This window comes from Ixodes scapularis, unplaced genomic scaffold (genome assembly GCF_016920785.2).
Source record: "Ixodes scapularis isolate PalLabHiFi unplaced genomic scaffold, ASM1692078v2 PGA_scaffold1__304_contigs__length_218370807, whole genome shotgun sequence".
Lineage (NCBI taxonomy): Eukaryota > Metazoa > Arthropoda > Arachnida > Ixodida > Ixodidae > Ixodes > Ixodes scapularis.
Genome location: NW_024609846.1, coordinates 197,115,791 through 197,126,023, shown reverse-complemented (window position 1 = coordinate 197,126,023; position 10,233 = coordinate 197,115,791). Strand labels below are relative to the sequence as shown.

General features: G+C 45.9%; 1 protein-coding gene and 1 long non-coding RNA gene across 2 annotated transcripts; both read left to right on the top strand.

Annotated features, from left to right (window-relative positions):
- The first annotated feature begins 3,615 nt into the window (after positions 1 to 3,615).
- Positions 3,616 to 5,729, top strand: LOC120849906. Its single transcript, XM_042290446.1, has 7 exons — positions 3,616 to 3,756; positions 3,818 to 4,193; positions 4,758 to 4,931; positions 5,057 to 5,132; positions 5,245 to 5,355; positions 5,442 to 5,640; positions 5,717 to 5,729. Exons 1-7 carry the CDS (start codon positions 3,704 to 3,706, stop codon positions 5,727 to 5,729), a joined length of 1,002 nt encoding a protein of 333 aa, XP_042146380.1. The 5' UTR covers positions 3,616 to 3,703.
- Positions 5,730 to 6,353: 624 nt separating this feature from the next.
- Positions 6,354 to 7,236, top strand: LOC120849912. Its single transcript, XR_005718018.3, has 3 exons — positions 6,354 to 6,555; positions 7,006 to 7,097; positions 7,177 to 7,236. It is a non-coding gene; the product is annotated as an uncharacterized LOC120849912 (long non-coding RNA).
- The last annotated feature ends 2,997 nt before the right edge of the window (positions 7,237 to 10,233 follow it).

The following is a 10,233-nucleotide window of genomic DNA, read 5'->3' as shown; positions in this document are numbered from 1 at the left end:
TATTGTGAACTTTCTTTGGTTCAAAGAGAAAACTGCTGTTCAAGCGTCGAGATTTAAAAGGGGGGGGTGCACCTCAGAGCCCCATAGAGAACACATGAGCTTTTTCGCCATCTTCGAAAAATTGTCACATAATAACAGATGCGCAGATCTTCTTGGGAATTCCGGCTTTAAAGACAATGAGACATTATCGAGACATTAAACGGAACAAATGTGTTATTATAGATTTAATTGTATTCTTAAAAAAATCATGAAAATGGTCAAAATCGGCTAATTCGGCACTCTTGCGTTCGGAGCGAATTTACGAAATTCTCTAAATGCAAAAAGATAAAGTATTCCATTGAATGTCTTCTAAATTTATTACGGAATCGAATAATATCAAAATTATTCATGTAAGTCGATCTGTTCCGTCACTACAGCAAATTACAAAAACCAAGGTGTCAGTGATTGTGTTCATCGCTTTTAAGGTATCTCTCTCTCCCGTGAGGTGGCGCTCGCTGTCCACGACATCGTCCCTTTGGCGATCGGCACTGTCGGCACTGTGCAAGGTGTTCTTCCGCGCCCGTATCCTGTTTCATTCTGCACGCCGGGGCGTCAGTGTGCGAGTCTCGCTTTCCTGTGTATTTGGTGAATAGGTCTCCATGGGCGTGTGGTGTTGGTTCAACGCAGCTGCGCTTCGCGTTTGGTGCCTCCGAAGTTGTGTCGCTCGGAATTGTTGCCTTCGCCTCTGGTGTCATGGGTCGAAAGTACAGCACAGCATGGGCCGGCATTTCTAGGATCGGCCCGACCTGGCCCGGTAGACACACGGCCCGGGCCCGGCCCAAGCCCGACAAAATGTTTAAACATAAACCCAAGCACGGTAAAAAAAAAAAATGAGCCTGAGTCTGGCCCGAGCCCGACAGATTATAAACATGAGCCCGAAATTGTTTGCAGGCTTCAATCTAAAAATTGTCTAAGCATAAAGCATGCGCTCTCCCACTGTGCTGCTAGAGTACATATGTTTTCTTTTATCCCATTAAAAGCTTTCCAAGTGCAAGACGTCTTTTTGTTATATATTTTGAATGGCGCCGTGGTGACTTTGCACTTCGCTTGTTTGTTTTCACTGACCTTAAAGGTGCCCTCCGGAGCTTTCTGCGATCGTCTGTTTATGTTGTTATATTGCGTAGTAGGTGCAAGTTAATATGTATACAAAGTTTTAGAGTACAAAACCGTTTATTAAGTAAATGGCAGTAGAAATATATCGTTACTATTTTCTCTTGAAAGACAATCGCCCATTCCCTGGCCATCGCTAAAACTTGACCAATGGAAATGCTGCATCTCGCGGTGAATGCGAACGTTATTATTGCAATACTTTTTAAGCTTGTTGTAAATTAGAGTTTGAGAAAAACGTAAACTGATTGTGGTGCGGGAAACATAGTTTACAATTATCGTTCCAAAGCCAGCGAACTATGTTTTCTCCCCGCAAGCTTGTTGCTAGGGGGTGATGCGTCGGCGCGTCGGGTCGTCTGCTTCCCGGGGCGTGTGCAAGCCTGCGTTTGCGACACACGTATTCCTTCTTCCCGTGGATCCCGACTCCGAAGCCAGCTTTGCGATCCTTCCACGTGAATGAGTCAAACTTTTCCTTGTCATCTGTGGAATGCGACTGCGTATTGCAGTAGTTTCTTTTATCCTTTGAGTGAGCGATTTCCCTGAAATGCCGAACGTTTGTTTCGTCACGACGTGCCGACATCAAACTGGGAAGAACGTTCGCAAGGGCTTGCGATTCTTCTCTTTGCCGGAGAAAGAACCACGAAGGACTGCGTGGTTACGCTGCGCCGGGCGAGGGCACGACATCGAGAACCTGCCTCTCATTCCCCGTTTTTGTGCCGAACATTTCGAGCCGACTGCTTTCCGAAAGGACGACCTGCGTCGTTCCCGTCTTCGATCAGATGCTGTGCCGACGCTTCTGCTTCCCGTCGCCGATGAGACCGACGATCCTCCCCCAAAGCGCCAAAAAGTCGTGGTGAGTTTTTTGATGGCTCAAATATTTTTGGGAATGTCACGAACATGGCATTCTGCGTTGCGCAGTGTGGCTGCTTCTGGTATCTATATTCTGAACTAAGAACTGAGGAGGCATTTGTGTAACATGGGAATCCACATGGCATTCGTCAAGTCGATCAGTGGTGCCTAATGTTCCGGACTAGCGGTTCGAGAGCTTATCGCGCGAATGGTGCGGTGCACGGGGGTTTTCATTTTCGGGTTTTATATTTTTCAAAAATCGGGGGGGTAAAAATCGGGCGCTATTTTTCCGGGCGATAATCGGGAAGAAATCGGGTTTTTCCAGAAACCATTCCGAAATTCGGATTTTTTTCGGGATTTCTTTATCAATTACAAATACGTGCAATGTGTTATTTACATGAACAAAAGTGAACAAAAGTAAACAAAATATATTATATAAGCATAGGATATGTTTATACCTTCTGATCGGCTCTGAAGTGAATCTTTGCGGAGGTCACGCAAATCGAAGAAAATTGTAACCATCAACTGATGACCAAGGAAACACCGTTTAAACAGATCCAGAATGGTTCATATTTTCTATCAAGTCAGGTGATTTCAACACTGCTTTTCGGGGAGAAATCGGGTTTAACCCGATTTTCATCAGAACTATTCGGGGGAGAAAAATTAGGTATTATCGGGTTTTACCCGAAAACGAAGAACCCTATCAGCATGCACCATCTGCAGGATCGAACTCATTTGTAAAAAGAAAACACGAACAAATAAGATAAAAGGACAGAGTCATAAATCGCCTCTAATGGTACCACCATCACCACCCCCCTCTGCTATTGACCCACCCGAAGTCAATACATGTTTTCCCAGCTTGTTTACAGACAGGAACCCTTTCGTATCAGCTTAGCAAAGTTCCAAGTGTCCGTGACTACTAACAAGCAGGTTTTCTTTTATATCTAGTCTTGTGAGCAAATTCAGTTTTTTTTTTCTTCTCACAATCCTGCACCCACGATTGCGTGCAAACCCGCGTTTGCAAATTTGTATGCACATAGCAAATGCACGCCATGATTTTGTTGCTTGGTGGCACTTCTGGACACTGAGAACTCATGGCAGTTCCTGCATGTTTCCCACTTGCGGCTATAAGTGCTCGTTGGTTGCATTTCCTTCAGTGGTTGGTAAATACATGTCAAGCTGCAGCTTTACGTATGTATGTAATGTGACATCATATCGCGACATGAACATTTATTGTTGCTGAGCTAGAGACTGAAAATATAGATGGTAATGTAAGTTATAAAAACAAATATAAAGAGTGAGGCATCCCTTAGATTTGTAGCATTGGTTGAGTGCATGAAATTCTAAGCTATGGAAAGGCTACAAAACAATTCATGGATGTTTGCCATCAGCTAAAAAACTAGGCATCATGGATGTTTGCCGCGGTGACGGCATTGTGTGGAGTGCTCGAGTTGCACCCTTCAACCTTAAAAATATGAAATGTGTAATAAACAGTGCCCTTTGCAGACTCAGGCCTCGGCAACTGGACTGCCTGCACCCTGCGAGGCAGAAATGACCCTCAGGGACTACTGCTGAAACAAACATCCCTGCAGTGGTGCCACCTGTCCCTGTCGCAGACGTGCCTGCACAGTCGCATCCGCCCGAGTCTGCCTTCTCCACTTGTAGCAGTGGGGTGCCATATGAATGCACATCTCCTGTTCCCAGCAACATGCCAGACTCTGACGCAACCTACTCTCCGTCTCACAGCGAGGATTACGAGAGGTAAGTTGTGCATATAAACACATAGAATCTGTAAAGAATGCTTCACATGATCCCATTTCAGAATCGAGCATGGTGCATCAGCTCCACCACCACCACCAGAAGAAGAGCGCCAGTTTCTGGTGTTCGAGAGCTGCCTAAGGGAGCTTTTCAAGACGTGCCAAGAGTGCTCAAGACTGTGCCAAACAACGATCGAAACTACCGGCACACTGATCACAGTCTACAGCATCTGCCCTGTGGAGCACGTGCGCACATGGAAAAGCCAGCCCATCGTCAACGGCAGACCAGCAGGGAACATACTGCTGACCAGCCACCTGGTCTTCTCTGGAGTGAAGATTGCCCCTACGCTGCGGATGCTACGCCATATGAACGTGCAGGTCATCTCCGACTCGAGCTTCTACGAGCATCGGAAGGCCTTCGCTCTACCTGCAATTCACAAGGTGAGCAATATTCCGGGACACTGCAGCTGCATTTTTTTCCCATATACCCAATTTTCCAATGAGGTACAAAACTGGAGCCCCAGTCACACTTCGGTTAAATGAATAAATATCTTCTTGTAGTATGCCACTTCAATGGTATAGTGCTAAGACATAAAATTTTATACATCATGTTACATATGTGCCATGGGCTACTAAATCCACGATACTTTAATTTATTTCTGCTATGTGTAGTATCCTGGGGCAGTTCCCTGTCTGGCATTGGGTTGAGTGAGTCAGGTTCCCCGTGAGAGTCAAGAGACAGAGGGTGGTTGTTAGAATGGAAAAGGGTAGGGCAGCTTCGAGGTAACGGGCGGCCTGCTGCCTCTTTTATGAAATACACAAACATAAAAACACAAATCACAACCTAGCACAATCTAAGTCACATTCAAACTCGCTGCATTGTGCTTTCCTTTTTCTTTCACTCAGTCATTCATTCTACAACACTACACTATGCATACATAAACAGATGGGACTACTGTAGTATGCTCCATGCCTTTCTAAAGCAATATTTATCTGCATGAACAGGTCTGGCTGCAAGAGCAACAAGAACTTCTCAACGAGTTGCAGAACAAAGAGGTGGACATCTCTGCTGACGGGAGATTTGACTCCCCTGGGTTCTGTGCCAAGTACCTGACGTACACAGTCCATGTCGAGCAAATCAACAAGATTCTACACTCTGTCCAGGTCCAGCTAAAAGAGGCAAGTAGTCGGATTTACGTGAACCAGTTGCAACAATCTCATAATCTTTCTCTTGTGTTATGTCATCAGTTACTTCACTGCTATGCACTATTTTGGTAAAATATTCATTTCACACCTTTTTTTAGTCTGAACAGGCCATGGCCAGTGTCAACATGGAGAAGGAGGGCCTCCTCAAGCAGCTGCAATTCTTCAAGGAGAAAGGTATGTTCATGCTTAGTTCATGTATACCACTACTCGGCGGCCTTTCAGGCACTCTGTTCAAATTGGCATAATCACTTATTCTTTTGCTATCTTCGGAAACCTAATTGTGCAGGTATCAAGATCCGATCGTTGGTGACTGACCGTCACCCTGCCACACGAAAGCACATGAAGACGCACGAACCCGGGATTGACCACTTCTTTGACATATGGCACATCTCCAAATGTAAGCAATCCTAACAGGCCATTCGTGTAGCTTTTATTTTCCAGCGATCACGCTGCAGGTTTCCCTGACACGACTCTGAATTTTAGGTGTGAAAAAGAAGCTGACAGCAGCAAGCAAACGGGCTGGATGCCAAGACCTGCAAATCTGGATCCAGACAGCTACAAACCATATGTACTGGTCAGCAAGGGCTGCAGGAGGCGACGAGAAACTGCTCATCGACATCTGGCTCAGCATGCACAACCATGTCATCAACAAACACTCGCGGCACGAAGGAACCTATGGAAGGTGCCTCCATGGTGACATGCCAGAGCCAACACGACCATGGATGGATCCCAGTATGTTTTTGTTCTTCCAAATGAAGGTGGTTTTTCTAAAACTTGTATCATCCTCAGACTCGCAGGCCTACAACCAATTCAAGAGCATCACTGGCAACAAACTACTCCTGAAGGACCTTGCACAGATGTCTCCACATGGCCAGACATATGCTTTGGAGGCGTTCCACAGCGTCCTGACAGACTTCGCCCCGAAGTCCCAGGCTTTCAGCCCAGAAGGCATGCTTGCAAAGTAAGTCAACCAATTTACAATCACATTTCCTTTGTTTGGACACTTTCATCCAGTCCATTGGTTACAATGCGACAAACCTGACAGTCTCTTCCTAATGATCAGATAATGGAATTGGATTGATGCCAGAATAACCACTCTTTGTAAGTGGCACACTTTACCATCACTGAAATGTAACCATCTTGCAGGACTCGACTTGCAATCCTCCATTTCAACGAAAACTCAAACCGCTGCCAAGCCGTCACACGAGAGGGCAAGCCACGTTGGTCGGTCGTAACATCAAAAGCACGAAAGGGCCACCACACAGCACGACCAGAGATTACAGATCCCACTTACAGTGAGTATAACACTAACTGCAGTGTGAATGCCTTGTCCAGAGAGCCTAGGAATGTTATCATGCAAAGGTTTGAATTCTAGAGTATGTTGGAAAGTTCATCAAGGAGGCAATGGAGAGCAGCAAACAGTGGCGGTCCCTGGCTGCTGCATCGAGGGCCAACACCGTCGTCTTCCCGGCACCGATGACTGCAGCCTACACAAGGCCTCCAAAAGAGGAACTCGTGGCAGCACGAATGTCCAGGTTCGGCCACAGTCCCCAGTAACGGCATCAAATCCCTGGTCGGGACTTCCATGCTGCCACAGGTAAGCACACAGGACCTTGGTCCTAATCAGGGTGCAGGATAAGCAGGTGGGGAAACGGCCCATAGAAGCCTACCGCAGCGCCGTGACCGGATTGTGTACTCGTCTGCTTGCGGGTACCCCCGATTTGCAACAGATGGCGCTGCGGCGAGAGGAAAAAAATCGGAATCGGATTTGCATGGAACTTTATGGGAGAGTGCGCAAAATAAACAGAGAGCACGACAGTCTATTGAAAATCCACGAGAAACCATCTCCGTCAGTTTAGCCAGTCGCCACCGGTCGCCCACCTGGAGTGAGAGTTTGCGGTGCTCCACATCGATGGCGCCACAGAAAAAGAGAAAACCGAGGGGTACACAATCCGGTCGCTCATTTGGCTCTCGTTTCCCCACCTGTCTATCTTACACCCTGGTCCTAATACAGCCTTGCATGGTAAGCAACCGCTTTGTTTTGCAGGACGTACGGCGAATGCAAGCAGACAGACCCAAGAGAAAACAGCCGAGCTGCAAAATGGTTCACCATTTTCCATTAGGACACCCTGAGCGACAGTAAGGAGGAAGTTAGATCTGTCTGCAATCATTTTTCACAGAAATGCAGATCTCTCCTCATGAGAATGTTCCATTTTAGGGCCTAATCAAGCTGGTCATGGCATGCCTATCTCAAAAGAGGGCAAGGAACTTTAGCCGGTGGCAATGTCGGAGTCACAGAAAAGTCACCAAACAGCGAGACTCAAGGCTACAGCTCAACTTGCGGTGAGGACGACACTAGCTTCAGTGTGAACGCCCATCTAGCCCAACTTGGAATGTCTAGGAATGTAATTATGCAACCGTCTGAATTGTCACTGTAGGTTGGAAAGTCTGTCAACGAGGCGGACAGCAGCAGGCAGCAAAGACCTGGTTGGATCTTTCATGCTGCCAGTGGTAAGCACACAGGAGCCTCGTCCTAATGAAAACTACCATGGTAGGCAATAACCGCTTTGTTTTGCAGAACGTACGGCGAATGCAAGCAGACAGACCCAAGAGAAAACAGCCGAGCTGCAAAATGGATCATCGTTTTCCGTTAGGACACCCTGACCGACAGTAAGGAGGACATTAGATCTGTCCGCAATCATTTTTCACAGAAATACAGATCTCTCCTCATGAGAATGTTCCATTTTAGGGCCTAATCAAGCTGGTCATGGCATGCCTATCTCAAAAGAGGGCAAGTAACTTTAGCCGGTGGCAATGTCGAAGTCACAGAAAAGTCACAAAACAGCGAGATTCAAGGCTACAGCTCAACTTGCGGTGAGGACGACACTAACTTCAGTGTGAACGCCCATCTAGCCCAACTTGGAATGTCTAGGAATGTAATTATGCAACAGTCTGAATTTTCACTGTAGGTTGGAAAGTCTCAACGAGGCGGACAGCAGCAGGGAGCAAAGACCTGGTTGGATCTTTCATGCTGCCAGTGGTAAGCACACAGGAGCCTCGTCCTAATTAAAACTACCATGGTAGGCAATAACCGCTTTGTTTTGCAGAACGTACGGCGAATGCAAGCAGACAGACCCAAGAGAAAACAGCCGAGCTGCAAAATGGATCATTGTTTTCCGTTAGGACACCCTGACCGACAGTAAGGAGGACATTAGATCTGTCCGCAATCATTTTTCACAGAAATACAGATCTCTCCTCATGAGAATGTTCCATTTTAGGGCCTAATCAAGCTGGTCATGGCGTGCCTATCTCAAAGGAGGGCAAGGAACTTTAGCCGGTGGCAATGTCGGACTCACAGAAAAGTCACCAAACAGCGAGACTCAAGGCTACAGCTCAACTTGCGGTGAGGACGACACTAACTTCAGTGTGAACGCCCATCTAGCCCAACTTGGAATGTCTAGGAATGTAATTATGCAAGTCTGAATTTTCACTGTTGGCTGGAAAGTCTGTCAACGAGGTGGACAGCAGCAGGAAGCAAAGACCTGGTTCTATCTTTCATGCTGCCAGTGGTAAGCACACAGGAGCCTCGTCCTAATGAAAACTACCATGGTAGGCAATAACCGCTTTGTTTTGCAGAACGTAGGGCGAATGCAAGCAGACAGACCCAAGAGAAAACAGCCGAGCTGCAAAGTGGATCATTGTTTTCCGTTAGGACACCCTGACCGACAGTAAGGAGGACATTAGATCTGTCTGCAATCATTTTTCACAGAAATGCAGATCTCCTCTATTGATAATGCTTGATTTTAGGGCCACGATCAAGCGTAATGGAGAGATGCAAGCATTGGCACCTGCCCTCTCAAGCCGGATTTTTCAAGCCCAGCATGGTGCACCTCTATTGTTGGCACATCAGTGCCAACAGTAGAAGCATTAGGAGATGAGGACAGGCCAGTGCTATAATTCTTCCCAGTCCATTAGCTGTAATTAGGGTTCTGCGTTCTCAGATAAACCTGATAAACTCCAAAAAACACTAGCCGTTAAAATTTTGCTGATTCAGATTCATTTGAAAAACTCAATTTTTCGGTCTGCCAGCTGTTATAAGCCCCACCAGTCTTTATATTTCCCGGAATCTTCGAACAATTTTTGCAATTCTCCGCTTATTGCAGTGTCAACTTCCGTTGCCATGTAGCCCCTTATAATAAAAATGAGGTAGGCCCTCTACGACAGTAGATGAATACGGCTCTCATATGAAAATACTGCTTTACTAAATTCAGAAACTGCTGTTTTCTACCTTTCATTTTCCTCATCGAAAATGCCGAAAGACTCCGAACTTTGCGTACATAAATGGAAGCTCCAAATTGATGGTTCAAAAAAAAAAAAAAACACCCTCTAATTTTGCTAAAAAAAATTCAATTCAAGAACGCAGGATCCTAGCTATAGTTTGTGCAAGCTTTCAAGATCGAGGAAATCGGTGACCGTATTGTCATATTCATTGTGGGCACACCACAATGAAGGCGGATCAAGTGCTATTTTGAATAGCATGTAGTTCTGCCCCAGAGATCCCATCCCCAGTTCACAAGCTTAGCCCATCGCAGCAGTTTTAGAAAATTGAAGTATTTTCGGAACCCAACCGACACTTTTCTGAAGACTGTAACACAATGCCTTATCCATCTTTCTTTTCATGTGCTGATGAGCGGACATGCTGTGGAGACTGCACCGAGGCGGGGCAGCCCGCCCGTGTTTCCAATAAATGGGGTTTTCATCCAGGAGGTAGGCTGGTAATGCAGCAATAACATAAGTGGGGTGGTTGCATATAACACTGGAAATATTAACAGAAGTTTTTTATGGCAATTTAAAAACAGTGCTGCATTTTCCAGTCTACACCACGGTTTTCCCCCCGTCTGCAACATTTGTCTTCTGTCATTATTGACCTGCTTGCAAATAAGTGAGGCACATTCGCTAACCTTACGATTGAAATAAACTGCATTAATTTTCCAACAACTTGACATCTCGGTACCAGAACCTGGAAGGTGTAGAAATTTGCATGACCAAAAGGAAATAATTTCATAATTGAAAACAAGTGATGCCGATGGTAGTACTAATTTTGTGATCCCCTGGATGATTTCTACATTGTGAGCTCAATACATGGGTCGATGTAACTAGAATACTGCACTATGCCTAACTAAAAACCCGACCGAAATTGTGCCATTTCCTCAAAGTATTTGCATGATGTGAGGGTATACTTGCCAATTATAACGACAATATAAACAATCATAGT